At 38.7% G+C, this 23,929-nt stretch overlaps 1 protein-coding gene across 2 annotated transcripts; it reads right to left on the bottom strand.

Moving 5' to 3' along the window:
• Nucleotides 1-22,323, bottom strand: LOC108683004 (protein sprint). 2 transcript variants are annotated; one of them, XM_047880976.1, is made up of 13 exons: nucleotides 20,058-22,323; nucleotides 14,649-14,804; nucleotides 13,927-14,064; nucleotides 13,634-13,878; nucleotides 12,464-12,555; nucleotides 11,734-11,835; nucleotides 8,797-11,244; nucleotides 8,203-8,471; nucleotides 7,144-7,335; nucleotides 4,937-5,068; nucleotides 3,421-3,675; nucleotides 2,502-2,706; nucleotides 1-822 (listed from the first exon to the last, which is right to left on the bottom strand). In XM_047880976.1, exons 1-13 carry the CDS (start codon nucleotides 22,299-22,301, stop codon nucleotides 695-697), a joined length of 6,606 nt encoding a protein of 2,201 aa, XP_047736932.1. In that variant the 5' UTR covers nucleotides 22,302-22,323; the 3' UTR covers nucleotides 1-694. The 2 variants fall into 2 exon arrangements, with proteins under 2 accessions (XP_047736932.1, XP_047736933.1); XM_047880977.1 differs by having other exon boundaries at nucleotides 20,837-22,323.
• Between the last annotated feature and the right edge of the window lie 1,606 nt (nucleotides 22,324-23,929).

Here is a 23,929-nt window from a genome sequence, read left to right as displayed (position 1 = left end):
CTTGCCCCAGCAGCCTGCGCTCACAGATTCAACTTGCCCCAGCAGCCTGCGCTCACAGATTCAACTTGCACCAGCAGCCTGCGCTCACAGATTCAACTTGCCCCAGCAGGCTGCGCTCACAGATTCAACTGCACCAGCAGCCTGCGCTCACAGATTCAACTTGCACCAGCAGCCTGCGCTCACAGATTCAACTTGCACCAACAGCCTGCGCTCACAGATTCAACTTGCACCAGCAGTCTGCACTCACAGCAACATACCTACTTATCACAAATATGTAAAATTGCTCGACATTAAAAATGAAATTTTGTGCTGACTACTTGAACGTTTCAAATAAAGGAAAAAGAATAATAAGCACGTATACAAAAAGAAAATTTGTTACGAAGTACACATTATTCATCGTTTAAATAAACTATATACCTAGCAAAATGAAATCTATAGCTCAATTAACGAAAAATAACGAGCTCTCATCAAAAAATAGGGCAGGTGTATTTTGCAATATCAAGAGCTGACATATTTCATAATATCCAGAACAGGGGCACTTTTTATATCCACCGAAGATTTATTTTTAAATATGCAGAGCTGAAGCATATTTCTAGTAAGCAGAGTAGATACATTTCTCAGTATTCAGAGCAGATATATTCTTCATTATCCCGAGCACAAATAATTTTACTATGCATCTTATTGCACGAATTCTTCACTCCTTGACCATTGGCCACGCTATTTTAGCGTCGGTGCGCTTGAATGCGATGATGCAGTGATGACCGGAGTGGCTGAGCTCGTTGCGGACGCTCTGCGGACACTCGTTGTCCCCGAGCACAGACTCTGTAAAGTGCGAGTTTTAGTATAGAATATAGTAAGACTTATTGAGTTGTCTCCGAGCACCGACTCTGTAAGTGTGAGTTTTTTTATATAATATAGTAAGACTTATTGACCCTATTACCGTACCTCTTATCAGAAAGCTGGAGAGATTAAACTCAAAAGAAGTTCTCAGTAAAACTGGCATTATTTTTAACCAAACATATTTAAATGAAGGGCTCTACCCTAAATATACAAATATAGTATAATTGGACACTCACTTTAGACTTTAGTATATAATTTAGTATATATAGACACTCCGTAATATTTAAACACAGATCAATAATACGGTGATTATAGTATTGCATAGTTATTATACCGACTACCGACCGATTATACCGACTTTAGTATAGAATATAGTATAAACACGGGTAGTTAATGGCCAGAGAATTCATCAATTTAAATTTTCAGGGTCAAATTTAAATTGACTGAAATTTTAAATTGACGAATTCTCTGGCCATTAACCACCCGTGTTTAAACAAGATTATTCTGCCTTCTTATACTAACTAAGCATAGTATAATTAGATACTCACTTTAGGCTTTAGTAATAATTTAGTATATTAACACAATCCATAATATATAAAAACAGATTATTAATACGGTGATTATAGTTAATAAGTATAGTTAATATACGGTGATTATCATACAAATGCCAAACTACTAAAAACGGCGATTTTGCCATCTGCGAAGAAATTAGTGCCTCTATAAGGATTGTCACGATGAAATGATTAAATTGATAACGAATCGAAACATCATTATAAATTTATTTCGAGCGTATAGGAACTTTAGTATAATTAAGAACCAAGTGGATTCGGAACTTGATTCACAGAGTTCGTTACAAATGCTTTGCTTTATTAATAACTAACTTCTTGTACGTAATAAAGAATCTGGAAAATGATATTTTAAGAAACAGTGAAAATGGTTTTTATAGTTGATGGGGTATAGCCTTAACCGCGTGTAGTTAATTTTATATTTTTAAGTGGTATTGATTTTATTTAAAATTTCATGGAAAAATGAAAATTCTGCGAAATGGTTCAGTATTTTAACGTCAATTTTTACATAATCACAAATCCACGTATATAAACACTATGCATTTCATTGTTTGAAAAAAGCTCATTACAGGTAAAAAAATAGGCAAGCTTATAGTTAACGTATCGACATGTCCCAAAACAATATTCAGGAGAAAACAAAGTATAGCTAGTAAGTTAGAAAACTTTCAGCTAAATTTCGACATTTCTCACCACAATATTCAGGAGAATATAGGTAGAAAGCTGACAAAATTTCATTTAAATCTTCATTCCTTGATCCCTTGTGAATCAAGTCACGAAAAATTCAAGAATCGGCAACAGGCCATGGGCCTATTTCTTCAGTGCCGACACTTCTATTTTATTCTATAAAGTGCAACACTACAATATTAAGAGAAAACTAAGTATAGCTAATAAGTTGGCAAACTTTCATTTAAATCTTCAACATGTAACACTACAATATTCAAGAAAAAAACTAAGATAGCTAATAAATTGGTAAACTTTCAGCTAAGTTTCGACATTTCTCACCGCAATATCAACATGTACCACCTCAATATACAAGAGAAAACTAAGATAGCTAATAAGTTGGCAAAGTTTCAGCAAAGTTTCGACATTTCTCACCGCAATATTCACCATAGCCATCAACGAGTTTGTAGAGGCCGTAGTCCTGAGGGTTGGTGACTCGCATCTTGTGTGCCATCATCTTGCATACCTCCCGCGTGGTGGTCGTTGGCCGCACCGGCAGCGTGCGCGTCACGATGCTTCCGTTCTTCTCGTCCGGTACGACAATTTTTAGCGTGCCGGGTTCAGAAATAACCGAAATATCCTGAAATATTTAAAAAATGTTTCATTTCTGACAGCCACTTTCAGTTAAAAAATGTTTAGGGTAGGAATAATTTACGGTAAATTTTCAACCTTCTTTGGTTAATTCTAATCTATTACATTTAATGTCATTAAAATTTTAAAAATATTAAAATACCTCACGAAAAAAATATTTTGATAAAATAAGCTCAAGTTAAATGTATTAAGGGAGAAAACCTCATTAGCATTCCATAACACAACACAAACTATGTACACAACACAAGCTATGTTCACAACAAAAGCTATGTTCACAACACAAACTATGTTCACAACACAACTATGTTCACAACACAAACTATGTTCACAACACAAACTATGTTCACAACACAACCAATGTTCACAACAAACTATGTTCACAACACAAACTATGTTCACAACACAAACTACGTCCACAACTCAGTTCCTATCCTCTACAAATTGTAAATAGATTGTACCTTCTCCACATGTTATCTCATTTTTATTTCTTTTATCTTCGATTTTAGTTCTAATTTCCTCAAGTTTAGGTGAATTGTTTGAATGTGAATTTTAGGCTACTAATTGTTTGTACCTGTGTTCTAGGTTTTGAACTGACGATGGAGCTGGACTCCGAAACGTTTTTTCTTATAAGAAATGGTTCACTTTTTGGCTATTTTCTTTACTTTTAAATATTTTCTTCTTTAATTGTCTTTACACAACTCACTTGCTTCACCGAGTCCAAACTATTGCCCGGTGTCGAGTCAGGGGAAGGAGCTAGATGCTTCAGTGAGTGGATGGCTGAGTGGAAGGCTGTAAGATAATACTTCGCTTCTCCGCAACTCGCTGAGGTGAGCAGCAAACCTGACATGTAGTCTGCCTCGATTTCCGCTGAGAAAAACCCAGTGTGGCTGAGAACCCACATGATCATCGGGACAAGGTCGTCGGCATCTCCCGTGAACGGAACGGAGGTTTCCGATAACTGCCACGGAAATCGTAGTTCAAAATTAGTTACAAGTGAAATGGTCGCAAGATGAGAAGTCACAAATAAGTTATATTTGAAAATATGAAAATTACGCTCACGGAGTGAAAATTAGACGCTCACAAAGTCAGCTTTTTCGGTGATTTGAAACCCATTTTTGAGTAAGCGCTGCTTTCTCACAATAAACATTAGGGACACTGAAGATATACCTCGGTTACGTTCGAAACTCACTGACGAGATAAGAATATTTGTGAAGTAACGACAGTAGTTCTTTTCCATTTATGAACAAGCATCGCTCCGCGATTCCCTGAAGCCATTCGACAGGCGATAGCTGACCAACATTGAGGATAAACTTCAGCTAACAACCTGAACTAAATTACTGTATTTACCAGAACTTTGAGGCTGTTTTCGAAGTAATTTCGGGGCTTAAATTCACGAGCATCTTCCTATTTTCGTTATTTCATAATTATTTCCATCCAAATCTCATTATTGAGTACTATCCTATGTAGATGATTTTTCTTGTGACTTATGATACACGGTATTGTGACTTATATCGATCGAAATTTCAATACTCAATGCGGGTTGTAACTTGATAAAGAATGTTGATACATTCGAAGTGTTATTAATAAACTTTAGATATCTCTCCTTTATTCTAATTTTCTATTTATCAGTTTAAACGGAAAATATTATAAGATATATTGAAAAACTATTAGGAAAATTGTCAATGAAACAAATTCTCTGGTCTTCAATGAAACCTGCTTAGTGGAACAAATTCTGCCATCCTATACTCATATTATGATAACATTTAAACTTTAATAATAATGTTATCCCCAAAGTAAAGTCATGCATTAATTTTTTAATACAAGGTCCCCTATTTTTTTAATGCCGCAAGACTTCAGCGATTAATTTAATTACATAGTTTCAATTTAGGTGCATTGATCTGAAAACACTGATTGATATTAATAATTTATTGCAAGCACTTCACATCTAAACCATCACCGTTCTTGCAAATTTAACACGTAACATGCAGAAGTTGTGGATGTCTCACCGTGTGGTAGATGCCTCACCGTGTGGTAGATGCCTCACCGTGTGGTAGATGAGAGATATGGTAGATGTCTCACCGTATGGTAGATGAGAGATATGGTAGATGCCTCACCGTGTGGTAGATGAGAGATATGGTAGATGCCTCACTGTCAGGTAGATGAGAGATGTGGTAGATATCTCACCGTGTGGTAGATGAGAGATATGGTAGACGTCTCACCGTGTGGTAGATGAGAGATATGGTAGTCAGCAGGAGCTCAAGCTTCTCCCTGGGCGCGTAGACGCGTTGCATCTTCACCAGCAGGCGCTTGAGTTGCTCCAGCACGGCACCCTTTGGGGGCAGCAAACCGGCCTGCACCATCACAGGGCATTACATTTTAAAGACATTATGGGTATTTTGTTATTGACTTAAGATTACAATACAGTTTTGTATAGTTCTTAACATAATGGAAATTTGCGAGTGATTCACGTTATTTTGGGCATTGCATTTTACAAACATTATTGCTTAGTTTGTTATGGACTAAAGATTACAATACAGTTTTGTATACGTTTAACTTAATGAAAATTCGCGAGTGATTCCGCCTATTAAGTTATTGTATTGCTGTGGCCGTGGAACGAAACGGACGTGCCGTTCGATGCCACATTTCAAATCCTGATCAAATGTCATGATTTGACATTTGATTTGCCTGTTTGGCTCTACTCACGCATCTTGTACGGTACTGAGTTTTCCATTGGAAACTCTGGAATTTAGTACAGTAAGCGAAAAATTAATGCGATTTAGATAGATCGCAAACGGATAAAAAAGCGTTTTCTTCCTAGGCTTTTTCAAGTGTCTACATTTTACTCAATCTATTTAATTTGCAGCAAATTGGCATGATGTTCAGCCAGTGAGTCTGTTCAGTAAAGTCAGTAAGTAAGAGAGACCAAAAAGATACAGAAGAAAAGTGTTGTGTTTCAGTAAACATAGCGGCCAAAGCTTGCGTTGGTAAACCTAGAGGAGAATGTCTTGAATACAAAAAAAAATTGGACAATCGGCACTAAGAAGTAACTCATGCAGCCAGTTTTGTCACTCCAAATGTTCACTATTTCCAGAATACTAACTTGCAAGACACATAAAATGCTTAAAGAATGAGGAGTGGTGAGTACCAAATTTAGATGAACAACAGGGCGGTTCCAGAAACTAAGGCAACACAACGGCACCACAACCTACCGGGTGAAAAATAACAAAGAGGACTCGATATCAGTCGCAATAATTTTTTAGGCCTGCAGGGGCAAGTAGATCAGATCAAACAGCAAATGCAACAGCTGCTGACATTGCAACAACAACAACAGCAATTACGGCAACAAATGCAACAACTGCTGTGTCAGATAACCCTGACAGAGCGGTGTTGCAGCAACAAAGAACGCATGGAAGGGAAGTGTCTGACATCACGATAGCAACATCAAGGGCTCGCATATGCATAGGGAAGGTATCTTTGTACCTAAAAAAGAACCGATTTTAAAATGGTTGACCAATATGACACGAAGATTAACATTTGTGAAATACTTCGAAAACAAAAGTTTTAGCTCCCTTGACATGGTTTCGGATGCAGGGCCGAAGTATGGAAGAGAGTAATAAACAACATTCCTACTGTCGCGCTAGGGAGCAATCTCATTGTACCGCTTGGACATGACTTTCTTTATTTCGGTAAACACCAGATTAGTCGGGAATCCATTCAGCGATAAGATATTGCGTAAGAATTCGAATTCAGGGCATGGTAAGTAGAACAAATACGAAAGCCCCGATGTAGAAGTGTCTGAAGCTCATTAATCTCAAATCGAAACGAACGAAAGCTAAAAAATCTGGTACTGAGACCTGTGGAAGTCGATTTTCAGAAAACAGAAGTTTGAAAACGGCCATTAGATTTAGTAATATTGCAATCGAGCAAGGACAGGCTATTTTTAAATTCGAGCTCCAGAGTTAGTTTAATGGATTTATGTTGCGAATTTAGGTAATGGAAGAAGAGTTTGACGTGAGAGGGATGTTTTAAAATTAAAAAGTGTCATCAACGTATCTGTTGTAGAATATTGGCTCAAAATCAAGAGGTCAATTGGACAGCCAATAAACTTCGTGAAAACATATGAAAATCTTTTTCGGAATTATCTGTTCTAAACTCTTTTTTCACATTTGCTGACAAGTTTTACCGACAGATTGACGGTTTGGGCACGGGTCTTCCGCTCGGCGCAACCTTTGCGAATTTTTTATGTGTTCAAATGTATCAGATGTATTAAAATACAATGGCGTCAAATCTTGATTCCCACTTGAATTTAAATACCATCAAGTCATACCCTAATGCACAGTTGTATCAAAATATATAAAACATCATTAAGTCGTAAGCTGATGCCTATTGGTATCAAAATATCATTATATCCATGACTAAGTCATACCCTGATGCCGAGTTTCACAGGTTGCAAGGCTCGCGCTAACGTCATGTTGTTAGCCAGACGTTGTATGGAGTCGTTAGCAGAGTAAGCGTTGACGTAGAGCGTCGTGATGTGGTGCCATAGACGACGTAGCACCAGACGTACGAGAACGTCTTCGAGAATAGCGTCCATGTTAAGGAACTCCGTAGCTTTCAACTGGTGAAATATCAACAAATAATAGATTTACGCATCAAAAATTAGATCAGTACTCACTGCAGTGAGTGACAGAGAGCGCATTTTCTCGTCCGTCCATGACGTGATGTCGTGGACGGACGGACGGACATGACGAGCACAATAGTGCCTTTTTTTCCATACATGAGAAAATGCGCTAAAACAAATTGAGAACGGGCAAAAAATCGCAGAATACAACAATATTCCAAAATACAAATTTAATATTTCCAAAACTGTAATAAATCAGTCAGTTTTCTGGAAATGCAGGTCTATCTCTATAATAATTTATTACTATATATGTAGTGTTCACGAGATTTTCACACCATTGAACATCGCTAAAAAATGTGTAAACATTTCAGATTATTACCGATAAAGTTAAATTTTTCTAACTTGCAGTACCAGAGAAAATGAATAAATATCGAGCCCCATAGATACTGTCTATGGTGAATTTTTCAAGTAGGCAGACAAGAGGGATGATAAAAAAGTATACATAATTACACATATATCATTTATATTTCAAAAGGTTCGACAAATCCTAAATCAAAATTCGAATAATAAAAAACAAATTATAATTTATATTTCAAGAGATTAGATAAATCCTAAATCAAAATTTCGAATATTAAACAACATTTAGATGCATGAAATACATTCAAAGCCTAGTCAACATTAGTGCAGAATGTTATTCGACATTATTCGAGTATTGATTATTCGAGTAGAAGAGGTAACAAAGCATAGTCAAAATTAATGCATAATGTTTTTCGACATTTGGTCGATCGAGTATTGGTTATTTTAATAGAAGACGTAACAGATAAAACTAAGTAACCGAAAATCACAAAAGATTCTGAGTCTCACATTGCTTCGCTCCTTCTTAACGATATCTTCGAACTGCTTCTCGCCGCTGGTGACGAGATAGTTCTTCATACCCGACATGAACTGTCGTACGTTACGCACTACAACCTCGGGGTCCTTCTCGCTCGTCTCCAGCGTACACTTAATGAACTGCTCGATGTTCTGTGCAAACATCGAGGATTTGTCCGAGCCAAGCTGCAGGGAATATTCGCGGATGGCGTTGCCGCTTTCCGCGTCCTTGCGATGACGTAAAGCTAAAAGTTGCGGTGAAACTGAAACATAAGATTAAACATGAGACATGAAAGAATATCCAAGTTTAAACAAGTTGGTTGAGTGTTGGTTAAAGTGGAACATAATACCGAATTACGGCTTGAAACTTTGATATCAAGATGCAGAGCAATGGTAGAGAAATGCATTAAGAGTAAGAATTGGTATGCACAGAATACGAGTTTTTCTTCCTTTTGATCGAGAATCTTACGCAGATCAAATGAGGGAAACGAAACTCATTGTTTACAAATGCTTTTGCCGTTCAGGTATAAAAGCCAGGTAACTAGAGTTATCGCTAATAGCGGGAAAGTTTAGAATTCTTGAACTTACGGATTTTGGAACGAATGCTGGAATCCATGATTCTGTTCTGAGGCAGCGCAAATACAGGCATCCCTGTCACGGATCCGCAATCTTCCTCGCTGCCCGCGCCAGATTCCCGGTTCGCTTGGTTCCGTTCCGCGCTGATTCTTCGTTCCCAGTCAGCGAGTTGCGGACGCGCCGGTGTGCCGGAAAGGCTGATGGGTTCAATTGAAGATTCGTCATCCGTTTGGAGCAAAGAGTCCCATTTTCTGGAGTCCCAAGGCTCCGAAAATTCTGTTCCAGAATCACTAATACTCGAAGACAAACAGGGAGCGACCGGAGAAGGTGTTTTTGCCTGATAATTCATGTTTGAGTCTTTCTTATTGTTATTATTCGAACGAGACCCACAATATCGGCCTGCCACGTTGTCGTACTCTGATAATTTAGTCACGGCGCTCAAGGAGATCGATTGCGTGTCTGGCATTGGCAGGTCTGGCAACTTTTCAGTGATCAAATCAATTACAGTTTTCTCACCAACAATCAAACTATCGCACTCGCCATGAGTTTCAAGCAAGGGAAATCGAGCATCGCTACTTGGTGAGCCAGAGTTTGCGTTCTTTGAACCATTATCGTCCACCTCGCACGGTTGGTAACGCCAAGAGTAATCCAGCCGCCATGGAGGTCTGTTGTTGACATTCGCATCATCTGAAGTTCCCGGCGACAAACTGTCCGCTGAAACTTTAGGAGGAACGACAGGTTTGCTCCGGGAACCGCGAACGTTCTTGCTTGGTTTCCTCAGCATCAAGTCATCCCGGTTTTCTTTGTCAACGGCTAGTAGAATGTTTTCAGCACTGCTAGAAAAACCGTTCATATTCTCGCAAGTATCGATTTTACTAACGAATTTTGCATTTTGTTTTGATTTCCACTGGATATTGGAATCGGAATATCTATTGGCAACCCTACGAGCCAAGATTCTATTGGATGGAGTCTTCTTAATCCTCGCTCTCTTCTCCTCGTCTCGGATGCAGTCCGCTGGCTCCACGTAAAAAGGGCTGTTCGTGTTACGAAAAGGAATTGAATCAAAACTGTTCCCGTTGGCTTCTGTTCGTCTCCGAACATCATCCATGTCATCACACGCAAAAATTGAAGATTTAGTTTGAGATACATCACTCAAATCTCCTAAAGATTTTGATATTTCGGTGTTAGGCTTAAATGATGACTTCCTTGACATCTTTTTGGGACTCGTGCATTCCTTTGAAGTTGGCGAAGAAGGAATTTCTCGTGGTGGACTCGACCAAAGATCTTCATAATCACTAATTTTGTCAGCCAATGAGGACCGGTAGCACTGTAGGTTGTCGATGACGTTCACGTCGTGGTAATGATTAGAATATCTTCGCCTGTCCTTGTGGGACCTCCTGAGTTTGGCTCGACTCTCCCCACCTTCTTCACTCATGGGAGTACTGAGGGGCGTCGTGGGGTTGCACGGCGTGCAAGGCGTACTCTGAGGAGACGCAAAATTCTGACGGATTCGAAGATCGAGTTGATCCCTATTCCTGCTGGATCCTGGACAATGGCCGCTAGACTCAAAAACTGGCTGTGGGAGACATGAAACCACATGGGAAGAAACTTCGATTTGTTTTTGAACGCATGTAATGTGTTTAGTTTTAGAAACCTGGTGCAATAATTCACAGGATTCCATAACTTCATGGACACGTTTCTGCGATCCGACGTCATTCGGTGAGTTGTCTTCAGCAGCTAACTGGACAGAACTGGGAACTTGTCCTGGGGTTTCTTTCGCCATGTTTAGTGGGAAAAAAAGCGTGGTAGTGATCGTTCCAGTTGGATTTGCAGTAGCAATAGTAGACTTTGACCAACGAGGCGGAGGTAAAGGAGGATTACCAGAGGTTTTGGTTCCTTTGGTGAACCCAAATCTAGATGGAGGGCCGCCCGATGTGGGTGAGAGTATCCCACCTAACGACTGCAGGTGAACGATGGTGGGTGACTGCAGTAAACCAGTGGTGGTGAGTGTGGGTGTGTGGGCGATGGTTGGTGTGTGTACAAGTGCAGGAGGGTGGATGAGAGAGGGTGTATACACGGCCGACATGTTCGAAGGGCTCACTCGAGGAGGCGGTTGAGGTTTCGACACGGGAGTTGAGTTTTGACTTCCACCTTTGAAAGATAAAAACGTCGGGGGTTCTTTGAGAATCTCATCAAGAGGAGCGAGATTCAAGTGAAGGGAAGAACGATCCAAAGGTTGTGGAGGCTGAATCCTTGATTTATTCTCCGGGTGGTCTAGAGTATTAAGGTCTGGCACTAGACCACCGCCCGCAGACTGCAGCGACACTAGGGAAGGTAGCGGTGAGGTCTCGGAAGTACACAGTAGAGGTGATAAAAGATCTCCGTTACTGGCCGACTTTTCTCTTTTACCGAAACTTGAGAATAAAACTGAACTTTGCTCCGCGGGCCGATTGAAGGAATCTGAAACGGAATCTGGAGTTAGTGAAGGAAATGCTTACATTTATAGTCAGTCAATCTTACTCATGGCTATTATGTATCTTTACAATACACGGATGGCTGAATAACCTGATTCATCAATTAGGCAGGTTTTGTAAAATGAACATTCAAGAAGATATTTACGAAGCATTGAGAAATGTTTTCAGAAGATGTAAGTAAAAACCTTAGACCGAGTGCTTTAGTTTTATATTACATATTCATTTCATACGAACCGTGAAGTCAAAACACAGATGACTTTCGCATTTGTAAAAATAAGACTGAGCTAAGCCTAGGCGAAGACGAAAATACGATCTGCTTTCTTCATATTTGAACTAATACGTAATAATATCTCCAGAATCCATACAAGCTAAGGCAAAATTATTACTAATAATATATTCAATTATTGCAATGCACGGCGCTCGATCGATGATTAAAAAATTACGGCAATTAAATAAAAAAAAAACAGAAACGCACCTGAGTGCGAGAGTGCGGACGGCTGGGGAGGCCGCGGCTGGTCCGCGTGTGCAGAACCTGAAACTGCGGAGCTGTGCACAGACCCAACCGTGCGCCAGTATTCTGGCCGGACAAGTAATGATAATCATTAATATATATATATAATTTATTTTATATAATTATATTTTATATTTCGGCAAAGTATTTTGTTATGAATATATAATTATATTTCCGCAAAGTATTTTGTTATGAATATATAACTATATTTCCGAAAAGTATTTCGTTATGAATATATAATTATAGTTCCACATGGTATTTCGTTATTGATATATAATTATATTTTCGGCAAAGTGTTTCGTTATGAAGATATAGAATAATATTTCGGCACAGTATTTCGTTATGAATTCAAGATGAATGTGAATTTCACGGCCACATGCTAGCCTATGCAACAGTCAAACAAACCACATATGAATCTGAACAATAAATTCCAAAGTGATATTCACAGAAAACAAATTTTAAAACTAAAAATAACAAGGCGAAAATTTAGTGAGGAACATTTTCCAGTCGGCAATCACCGGCAAAATGAACTACGGCATTAACAAACTAGAATGATGCATCATAATAAGAAAATTATGACTATTATTAGTTAAATTTGAGGATTACCTGTAAATTCATTATTTTCATTATCGATCCAAGCTATTTATAGTTTAATATTTTTCACATTGTAATATTCCGAGCGTTCACGTGGTACCTTGACCCAGCAGCGCGAGTGAGTGCAGCTCTTTACGTGAACGCGCCTCCTCCAGCCGCGCCGGCAGCCGCAGCTGCACCGGCAGCTCGTCGCTGTGCAGGATAACATAAGATAAAAGTTCATAAAGCGCGATATTATGTCGAGCGATAATATTCAATAACATAAATACAAGTTAATAAACGATCGTGAGAACGAGCGATATTATGACGATAATAATAATACTCAAGTTTAATTGTAAATTAGACGAGCGATAATATTAAAGTTTAATTATTCATTATTCGCGTTTACGTAAAGTATAGTGAGAACTTGCATCACAAAATCTTTATTTTAACGCTCCAGGCTCCACTATATAGTTGGTTCTTTTTGATGATATTATCAAGATTTTATGTTTTTTTGCGTTCACGTATAAATTTTTATAATTATGTTCTTGCAAATAAATGTATAAATATCAATAAGTGAAGTCATTCTCTCGTATTATGTAGATCATTTACATTATAAAAAAGTAGAAAATAGCACATTCGCTGGAATGTCAATGATGAATGTTTGTTGTTAATGTCGCCTAATTTACTTCAATAATTTAACAATTTTTATTCGGAATAAATGCCTATTTCATCATCAATATTAATGCACGAGCAGGCAGATCACTTGTGGAATCCAATCAATTTATAAAGAAATTTACTTAAAAACAACTTATCACTCCGTAGCAGCGGAGCTCGATTTGCTCTGCAAATAAACTTAGTATTAAGTTAAATGATAACATTTAAAACAACTTAAGTTAGTTAAGTTAGCTAGTTCCGTGGTGCGAATTAATAAACAACTGAAGATGGAAGGGAAATAATAAATCTCTGCAAATAAACTTAGTAGCCAGTTAAATTATTTACCTACTGATAACATTTAAAACAACGTAAGTTATTTAATTTAGCTAGTTTTAAGGTACGAATTAACAATATAACTAACCAACAAGCAGCATAGCGCTTTAGTTATTTAAGTTAGCTAGTTTTAAGGTACGAATTAACAATATAACTAACCAACAAGCAGCATAGCGCTTTAGTTATTTAAGTTAGCTAGTTTTAAGGTACGAATTAACAATATAACTAACCAACAAGCAGCATAGCGCTTTAGTTATTTAAGTTAGCTAGTTTTAAGGTACGAAAAAACAATATAACTAACCAACAAGCAGCATAGCGAGCGATAAGTGCCGACACGCTCTCAAATCTGTTCTCCGACGCCTCAAGGGAATACGTCACGACGTTGCTTGACGACGTAGAAGACGACGTCGAACTCGACTTGACGGTACACGAATTATTCGTGACGTCCTTTACGTCAGACGTCGTTAGCTTGGCGGGGTCACTGGGTTCACGTGATGTATTAAGTATATCGAGGAGATCGTGTTCATGGTTAGTTTGTTGGTTGAGGTTCTTGTCAGTTTGTTTGTTGTGTTTCTTGTCAGTTTGTTGGTTGAGATTCTTGTCAGTTTGTTTGTTATTATTTGAGTGGTGAACTTCGATAAGGTAATGTTCGATGTGAGGGCCTTTATTGGGTGGCAGGCGTACGGTGATGGCGAGAGTGTTGGGCTTGCTGCTCTGGCGCACGATGAAACTCTGGCAATAAAACGTTCAGAGGTTAGAATATTTAAAACAAATTCCGTGCCTAGAAATCATTAGATAAAAATATGAAAAAAGAAAATACGAGTATCAAGTCAACAAAACGTTCAGAGGTCAGAATATTTAAAACATATTCCGTGCGAAGAAATTATTAAATAAAAATATGAAAAAAGAAATTACGAGTATTAAGTCAGCAAAACGTTCAGAGGTCAGAACATTTAAAACATATTCCGTGCGAAGAAATTATTAAATAAAAATATGAAGAAAGAAATTACGAGTATTAAGTCAGCAAAACGTTCAGAGGTAAGAATATTTAAAACATATTCCGTGCGTAGAAATCATTAGGGTCAAAATGCAAAAAAGTCTCGACTATTCCGTGTACAGGAATTATAAGATTATTAAAGATAAATCTTCTTCTTATTTCTTATACATAATAACGATGCTTTCAATTCTTCATTTTTTTCAACATATCTTTGCTGAGATTTTTTTTTTAGATCTCACAGAACGTGGTAAACAAAACGTAAAATAAATATAGGCTAAAATAAAACTAGAAGGCGAAAATAACACTAGAAGCAAGGTACCCCAACACGCTGCGCCTGCAGCAGATGCACGGCGCCCAGGCGGTGCAGGTCAGGCAGGTACCAGATAGGCGCGGCCTGCAGCAGGCGCTCCTCCAGGCTGATCTCGCAGGGCGCGAAGCTCCCGCCGCTGCTGCTGCCGCTGCTGCCGCCTGACGCCTGGAGCAGAGGTGACCGTTACTGAATATTGGGCGTGCATTGTTAACACCGCACATTAAACGTGCATTGTTAACACCGCACATTAAACGTGCATTGTTAACAATGCCAGAACATTTGGTGCATTGTAAACACCACACCTTAAACGTGCTTTGTAGACACTGCACATTAAAAGTGCATTGTCAGCACCGCGCATTAAACGTGCATTGTAAACACTGCGCATTAAACGTGCATTGTTAACACTGCACATTAAACGTGCATTGTAAACACAGCGCATTAAACGTGCATTGTAAACACTGCACATTAAACGTGCATTGTAAACACTGCACATTAAACGTGCATTGTAAACACCGCGATTTAAAGCTAACAATGCAATTTTACACGAAACCCACCGGCCACCTCGATCTTCGTTATCTGTAACGAATTTCAGTGTTGATCACTTTAAATTCGAAAGGTTTCTTTAGTAACATATCAATTATTCGATGTACCTTATGATAACTTAATCCATAAGTTCCATGAGAAAATGCATTTAATTTGAATAATAAGAGGATTTTAATGATAATATATTACGGCAGGAACAAGGACTAGTGTTAAAAGATTTAAAAGATAATAATTATATTGTCGGATATAATGTGAATGTATGTATAATAGCTTCAATACAACGAAACACATTAGACAATTAGATGAACCATGAGCAAAAAAAAAAAAAAACAGCAATGCAGCAAACGAAAACATCGAAATAAAATGCTTAAGACGTCACATTCATGTATAGGTTAAAAAAGAATGCATAGAAAATGAGAATGAACGAAATACACAAAAACGAGGCAGATACGCGAAATAAACGTGAAAAATACCAATCGTGCATAAAATATACTTCAGTCCTGCAATGAAGATGAAAAAAAAATGGATTGGGCCAAAACGTATTTCGATAGCAGCCCTCTTGGTTATTTAAAAAACAATAATGGTTTGAATCGTTCTTGTTGAAATCAGATGCTATAAAACTTGTTAAATGCAAAGAGTAGACACAAATCTAAGGCGGTGAAAGACTTCAGCTTCATAGCTTCAACTTATGTGGCCATGCGAAAAAAATTTGTGCTTGAAATTATAGCACAAAATGTGTCAAATCAGTAGGAATTGTGCTTGTTTTGAAGTAATATTATAATGAGCATTTGAATTGCAATCTTTACAGCGATAAAAAATGAATGAATTGTAATCTTTCATGTGCAAAGACTTTTCTCGTAGCTCCGTGATTAGAATTAGCCTGAATTAGGCACCTTATTTGTTTGCCAAGTTTCGCAATCAACTTCTAAGATTTAACAATTCGGGAAATTTTTTACATATATTTTGAACAAAATAGCCGAGTCTTGTTATGATGGTCGTCATGTCCTTATGTCAACAGGTATTGAAGAACATGATGTCATCGTCTCATCGCATCGTCATGCCTCAACATGATGCCATGAAGCATGCTCGTCATGCTACACAAAGCAAAAAGGAACCATAATGCCGAAGGCACATCATGCCATGAGGCATGCTCGTCATGCTACGCAAAGCTAAACCGTAATGCCGAATGCATATTATGCCATGAGGCATGACAATCATGCTACGCAAAGTTAAAAGGACCCATAATGCTGAACGCATATTATGCCATGAAGCATGCTCATCATGCTACGTAATGCTGAATGCTCATGAGCATTCAGCCTTTAATGCTGTCATGAGGCATTCACATCATAATTAAGGCTAATTATGTCTCATCATGTTGCCTGCATAGGCTCATGCCAGCAGCCACGGCCGCAGTGAGGCGCATAGAAGGCGAGCCTCATAAAATAGACCGGTGATTACGCGTCTGATGCAAAAGGAGCCCTCATAATTCACGTCATGTCCTCATAATTCACGTCATGTCCTCATGATTCAGCCCTCATAAGGCGAGAGTGAGGGGAGAGAAGCTTGCCCTACACCAACTTGCCCTGATGAGACGGCCGCTACGGTGGAATATAATGAGATAAAACTGCATAACACTGAAGGTCTAATGATTCAAGTTAATTACATGCATGAATTCATCGGCAACTACAAGGGAAATGGTTAGAAATTTATTAATATTTAAGCGATTGCGCTATTAATTTTAATGCGTGCTAACAGTTTAATGGACACGATTGATCAATTGCCAGGTTTAATCAAACGTACGGCCTGTGGTAGGGACTGAAGAAGCAAGGATTATAAGACGGACAGAAGATGTAAGTAATTCAGTGTACTAAGATAATACTGATGCAAGATGTTTATTAATTTATCAACGTTTGTGAGGAGTATAAAATATCAAATAATTTAGTACCTATACAAAGAAAATAGGGGCGCAGTGATTATTTATTTATCAAGGTTTGTGAGGAGGACAAAAGGTTCAAGTAATTTAGTGTACGAAGAAAATAGTGACGAAAGATATTGATTTATTTATTTATCAAGGTTTATGAGGTGAAAATAAGGTTCAAGTAATTCAGTGTACTGAAACACAAGCTATGCTGAACATTTATCAATTTAAAGTTATTTGACGATGAACTGGATGCATGCGCGGGCACGTGTACGTGTCTTGCATGTGTACATGTGTGTATAAGCACGCGCATGTGTACATGTGTGTGTATGCATCTTCATAGTGATGCGCATGTGTGTGCGTGTTGTGTGCACAGCGATACGTGTGCGTGTTGAGTGCAATGCTAAGTGTGTGGGTGTTGCGTGCACTGCGATACGTGTGGGTGTTGCGTGCACTGCGATACGTGTGGGTGTTGCGTGCACTGCGATACGTGTGGGTGTTGCGTGCAATGCGAATTGTGTGCGTGTTGTGAGCAATGCGAAGTGTGTGCGTGTTGTGTGCACTGTGTTGCGTGTGCGTGATGTGAGGGAGGGGTGATGTGAGGGAGGTTTGATGTGCGGGGAGTGATGGAAGTGATGTATCAGTGATGGAAGTGATGTATCAGGAGTGCAGGGATGTACACCACAAGCACTTCACTTCCCACCACCGAAGGCATTGGAGTTTGCCTGCGTGATGGTTGAATAATCTCTTTCTTTATCAGCAGTTCCATGATATCCTGTCAACGTTCCACACGTTGAGGCGAAACAAATAATTTTGCGGCGTCGCCGTTAAAGAAGGGTCATCGCGTTTAATAGGCCGTCCTATCAAAATAAAATAAATAAAAAGGTAAACTAGCTGTTAATGGGCCGTACTATCAAAATAAAATAAATAAAAATGTCAACTAGCTGTTATTGGGCCGTCCGATAAAAATAAAGTAAATAAAAAATTCAACTAGCTGTTAATGGGCCGTCCTATCAAAATAAAATAAATTAAAAGGAGTCAACTAGCTGTTGATGAGCCGTCCTATAAAAAAAATAAATAAAAATGGTCAACTAGCTTAATGTGCCGTACTATCAAAATTTGCCTAAGTTAACATAGCGGTCGATTCTCGTCTGTGATTCGTGGGTTTAGCTTGTATAACCGTCAGTGATTGGCTGATCGATGGAGTTACGTTACGAACTCATAACTATTATTAATAGAACGGCCTTACACTCAAAGAAATCAGTGAAACCTTGTCCAAATGGCGAAGTACTTTTTGCCCTGGTATGAGTCATCCTGAAACAGTTTGGTCTAGCAAAATTCGTATCGGTGCTGCATCCCCTGTCTCCTTAATTGTACTTGGGGTAGCAAAGTATGTCAATATTAGGACTAATATCGACACATTATGGTTTATAGTGTATTTATAAACCCATAAACCAACTAATGGGTTTATGGTGCGAGTATAAACCCATTAAATTTTTTTAGTGGAGTATAAGACCTCAATGCATCAGCGCTAAATCTTGGATTTATTGAGCGTTCGACAGGAGGCCGGAGTCCACAATCAGTCTTGAAGGGACGTAGATCATGGAGAGCAATATTGACGATGTCTAGCCGAATATTGGTTAAATTTTCATGGTATTTGATGGATCAAGTAGTTACTGATAACTAATGATTAACCGTCAAATGAAAAAATTATACAGAGCAAAACTATTAATTATCTTGTAGTAAATAAAAAGTGGAGCACATTTATTGCGGACATATTATAATCCTATGCCGGAAAATTCAATTATGTAAACGATAAAATGGTATAAATTGATTTAATTAATATGCAATCCTCAAATTTTGCTGCGTAATGTTGTACTTTAATTAAATGTTGGACAAAAATGGGTGGCGTCTTGGCGATAAAGTCTACGGTAAACAAGACCAGCATTTAAATATCCGTTATAAAAAATCGTTGCAGACGTCGCAGATGTTCGATGATATACGGATACAAGCAGATGGTTCGACGGAAACTCGACCAATGATGCATGGTATAAATTCCATGTAGGGGAGATCACCTCAAAATTTATAACCGCGATACGCAAGAAGCGTCTAGCATCGGCAACTGCAAATGGACGTTCTTGTTATTTAATATTTTCATATAAAATTTCGTGGTAAAATAAAACAATTTCTACACTGAAGCGCTACTCATTGAAAAGTGTGGAACTGAAACGAGTTGGATGTCAGATGAAGACTGTTTTCTTTTGTTTCAGTAAAATTAGTTTCTTTTATTAAGGCGTCTTTCGAAATAATATTTTTCAAAGAAAAATTCTGTAATAAGCATGCGTATTTTTTACATAATTTCATACATACTACTCAACAACAGACGGCACACAACCTTCACCAGAAATTTTATTTCAATTTATTCAAATTAAAGGGATCACGGAACCAGCAAGCCAACACGGTAAGCAATAAGACTCATCGAATTCATCAATAAGGAAAAGAGGTAATTTAATTATAAAAGTGTTTAGAAAGGTGGAAGTCATAGGAAGACACAAATAGAAAATAACTTTTACGAGCAATTCAATGCTAAAAAAAGAGGCAGAAGGCGCATCAAAACGCTTGTTTTATGCATTCAAACGAATAACCGATTTACGAGACAAACGAAAGAAGGTGAGAAATAAAAGTAAGTGTTGTTAATTAAACGTGCACAGACAACCAAAGAACCAACAAACCTTATGAGTATCTTGGATATAAAGGTAAAAATGTAAATTTACACCCAAAATTTCACCTTTGCATAGAACATTCTTCCAGCATGCAACTACCAAAAAAAGTATAAGTAGAGCGCTATCGGTATAAATTAACTCCAGATTTAAAAAGTTACAAATATCAGAAATCACCACAAAAAAATGATCGAAACTGTCACGGCATTCCAAAGAACAATCAAAGCAAGAATATACCTGAGAAGAACCAGAATCTTCACCCAAGTCAGTGTCACAAGCAGCACCAACATCCGTGGCATATCCAACATTCCGCACATCGCAGCAGGGCGATGTTCGCAACATTGCACATCGCTCTTCTCGCAACATCGGGCGGTTTTGTTTTGGCTGAGGTTGATGTGGCTGCAATTTGACGACTAATTGTTGTTTATATAATGGAGGCTCTAAACAAATATCGGAAACCTGTCGGCGGTATTCAGAATGGTTTTCAGCATGAGATTGGTAATGATGAATACGATCAGAGGGTTTTTGTAGTAAAAGTCCCAGATCTTTTTCAGCAAGAGGCTGGATATTTTGAATGCGATTAGAGATGGTTTGTGCCGCCAATTCATTCTCAGACATGAGTGAAGAAATCTCAGGTTTTTGGAACTGAGACGAATTGTGCGAGTATTGGTCTGGGTGAACTTGAGGGGAAAAATGGTCAGTAGTTGACAGTGAAGTTGCATTAGTAGAGGCAGTGATGCAGTTAGAGTTGGAATAACTCATCACGGACACTTCTTCACTGAGCTTTTTATAGTCGAAATAAGCGATGTTAGATTCAGCGCTACAGGAAGACCCAACTACGACCAAAGAGTCCCGAGAGACAGGCTTGCTACCAAAGCAGTTATTTCCACTACAGCGCGTGGTACGACAACTATATTCACTAATGTGAGGAGAAGCACATGAATGAGTAATATTAGTATTTGAGTAGCTTGTGTGCAAATTAAATGGACACGATTCACTGTTATTTATCACCGTACTTTGGCAGGCACAGGAGCGATGACGGGAGAGTCGTAGAACACGGTCGTTTTGGCAGGCGTTTGTGAGCGGAAAGTCGTCAAGAGACTCGGGGCAGTCAGGGGGAAAATCGGAGGGGAAAACCTTGAGGTGCAGTCCTGGGTTGTTGTTGAAACTCTGGTCGCCACTGACAATAAAGTTTCGTTGCCTCCCACACCTGTCGTTAGGCTTGGAGTCTCCGACTCCAATGGGACGTGAAAAATACTTGAATCCTCCTGTTTCTTTTGTTTGTCGGGCAGCTGTTGTGGCTGATGCTGATGTTGTTGTTGAATGGTCGGCCTGAGGCGACTGTTCGGAATGTTCGGAGACTGTAATAAAGGTTCTTGTTGTATCTTCGGATCCAAATTTACGTGGAAAATGCTTGAGCTTGGCAGTTTTATTCCCAAGTTTTGTTCCTTTTGCCGTTGTTGCATATACGGTTCTGGCAAATCCTTGTGTTTCGTCTGCCGTCGAGGAAAAAGTTGTTGCTCCTGTTGCGAATTTAGTAGAGAGTCTAACAGATTCTCGTTCGAACGAGACGCCGTCTCGCCCGTCTTGATGAATATCACGGGGATTTCTGTAGACTGACGGAAATGTAGGTCTGAAGGATGAGGAGCTGCCGACGTGGCTGTGATGGTTGTCTGGGGAGGTGTCGAGGACGGTTCCGAGAATGAAATTGTCGTTGACGACAAGAGTTGGGTCGAAAATTGTGTTTGTTGTTCTGCGGTTGGTGATGGAGGAGGGCGATAAAAGGTGGTGCTGGAGATGACGGAGGGTTGGGGAAACGATGCCGTGGTCTCGCGTTCTGCAGCTTTTACAAGCGCAGGCGGGACTGTGGTCGAATCCGAAGGTTTCGGCAGGTAAAACGTTGAGTTCAGACTCAATGAGGTACTGTCCGGAGCGCGGGTTTTTGTCGACGAGTGTTCTGGGATTGACTTCGGAGTCTTTGTTTTTGAGGTAGTTACGGTTAATTGGGACTCCTCCTCGAATTCCTTGATGATGGTTGAGATTGACGGGATAGAGGAATGCTCGATTTTTGAGGTCGGGATCGATTCGCTTGTTTGGGATTGCCTCCTTATCTCCCTGATTGTCGAGATTGCCGCTGCAATCGATGACAACGTCTGCGCAGTGAGCTCGTCGTCTGTTTCCGTCGACGTCGAATGACTCGTTTTTGGAATTTTGCGATCCTCCGACGCTGTCTGATCTGTCACACCAGATTGATCCGCCAGAAGAATTGGAAGATTTGGAACCGATCGAGGAAGATCGGATGATTGATCCCCTATTTGCGCCGATGGATCCCGCAGACGAGGATCTGCTGTGGCTGGATCGCGAGGACGTAGATCCGATCGATGATCTAGGTTTTGAGGAACGGGATGAACTGGATTGCGGCCGGGGGAAGTGCGGGGATGAAGGGTTGTCGGGGGGCTGGAAATTGTGGGAGTCAGCCATCCATTCTCTGCAGATACCATGGCTCCTGGAGGGAAAAAACCAAAGCAGCGATTAGGTTTTTGAAGTATCCTGTAACTTCAAAGCTCTTATATATATATAATTACTATGATTAAAATGATTTTTCATTAAAATTATTTAATGAAAATGTTTTAAGCAGCATAAAAAAGCCAAGGATACATACGATACCGATAAGAACCTAACTAAAGGGTTAACAAATTATCTTTCACAAATTAAAAAAAAAAATCTTTCAAAAATTGTAAAACATAAGAGCCAAAGCAAGTATAAAATAATTCTAAAAGCCAAGCCTAAATATAGTACTGAAATATAGTACTATAGCATTATAAAAAAAACAAGAACCGAAGATTATAAATTTGAATAATATAAAAATTTTCAAGAAATGGCATTTAAAATCACTATAACCCCCTAAGCATCAATTAAATATAAAAGACGAAGAAAAGTAGCAGCGCTCAATGATGATAATTGATCACAATAATAATGAAACTATATAATTATTTATATTTGTATTTATACAAAATCTTAACCCAGAGTGCGATAGAAAGCTAATAAATTTCAGAATCGTACGCGAATGGCAGAGAGCAGTTACACATATTTGAATGCGTCAGGAGAATCAGTCGACATTTTATTGTGATGTGTAAAACTAATGTTTGGGTCATACTTGTAAACCTTTTATTAGCAAGTGAAAAAGTACTCTAGTGCAAGAATCAGTAGGTTAATTGAGAGTTAATGTTGTTAATGTTTTAATCAAGTTTATTTTATTTTACTAAAGTCAATTTTATTTATTTTAAGAATGTTTAACTTTTGATTAAATTTTATTTCTTACATCATCTTATTATCTTATTATATTTTGGTTCTTATGTCATCTTATTATCTTATAATTATTTTGGTTCTTATGACATCTTATCTTATTTTGGTTCTCAATCTTCCTTCAATTAAATCTCCATCTAACACTTAACTGATATATAATTTAACATCAAGTAAGAACAATGGAGGCAGAGAATCCCTGCAGACAGCGGAAGCCGTACTTGTCTCTGATATTCGCACAAAGCAAAATTTGCAGAAGTTGCGAGGCGTCCGTAACTTCGAAGAGGCTCTCTAACTTTGCCCGTATCCTGAGATAACGTCATCCGCCGAATAGCTTTCAAGTTCAACACATTCCAGGATAATTCTCGGCAACTACGATATGAGTGAGTAAATTCACGATTTATAGGTACGAACCTGTTGTTGAAACTCGAGCTTTCATTCTTAAGTGGAGACTTGCATATCGTTAAAGTTCGCTAAACATAGTACAAATAATTTCCATTCGTCACCACCCAATATAGAGCGACATATTTAGATTCTAAAAAAAAACTGACCGATTGATTTTTTGGATCAATGGATGCAATGACGTAATTGATCAGTCGTGAGACAACCATTTTAATGGAAAAAAATAAGAAGTCCTTCTAAAAGTGTAGCCAAAAATTTGACGCAGTGGCGCCCGTCTTTGATCGCATGGCGCACACGCCTTCGCGCTCTCGCTAGCTCAGCGGAATACAAACAAGTGCGGTGCCGGCGTCACCGCAAGCTACTTCCATTAAATTATGCTATAAGAAACTAAAATAATTACCAAG

The sequence above is a fragment of the Hyalella azteca genome, unplaced genomic scaffold (genome assembly GCF_000764305.2).
Source record: "Hyalella azteca isolate HAZT.00-mixed unplaced genomic scaffold, Hazt_2.0.2 contig6717, whole genome shotgun sequence".
Lineage (NCBI taxonomy): Eukaryota > Metazoa > Arthropoda > Malacostraca > Amphipoda > Hyalellidae > Hyalella > Hyalella azteca.
This window is presented reverse-complemented; position numbering and strand designations above follow the sequence as displayed.

What these genes read in the sequence shown, in the direction of transcription:
- LOC108683004 (XM_047880976.1), bottom strand. Translation starts at nt 22,301, where the DNA reads ATGGCTGACTCCCACAATTTCCAGCCCCCCGACAACCCTTCATCCCCG. An exon ending in ACAAACAAACTGACAAGAAT is followed by an intron (nt 13,879 to 13,926) that starts CTCAACCAACAA and finishes ACTGACAAGAAC; the next exon opens with CTCAACCAACAAACTAACCA. An exon ending in GTTTGGACTCGGTGAAGCAA is followed by an intron (nt 2,707 to 3,420) that starts GTGAGTTGTGTA and finishes TAAATATTTCAG; the next exon opens with GATATTTCGGTTATTTCTGA.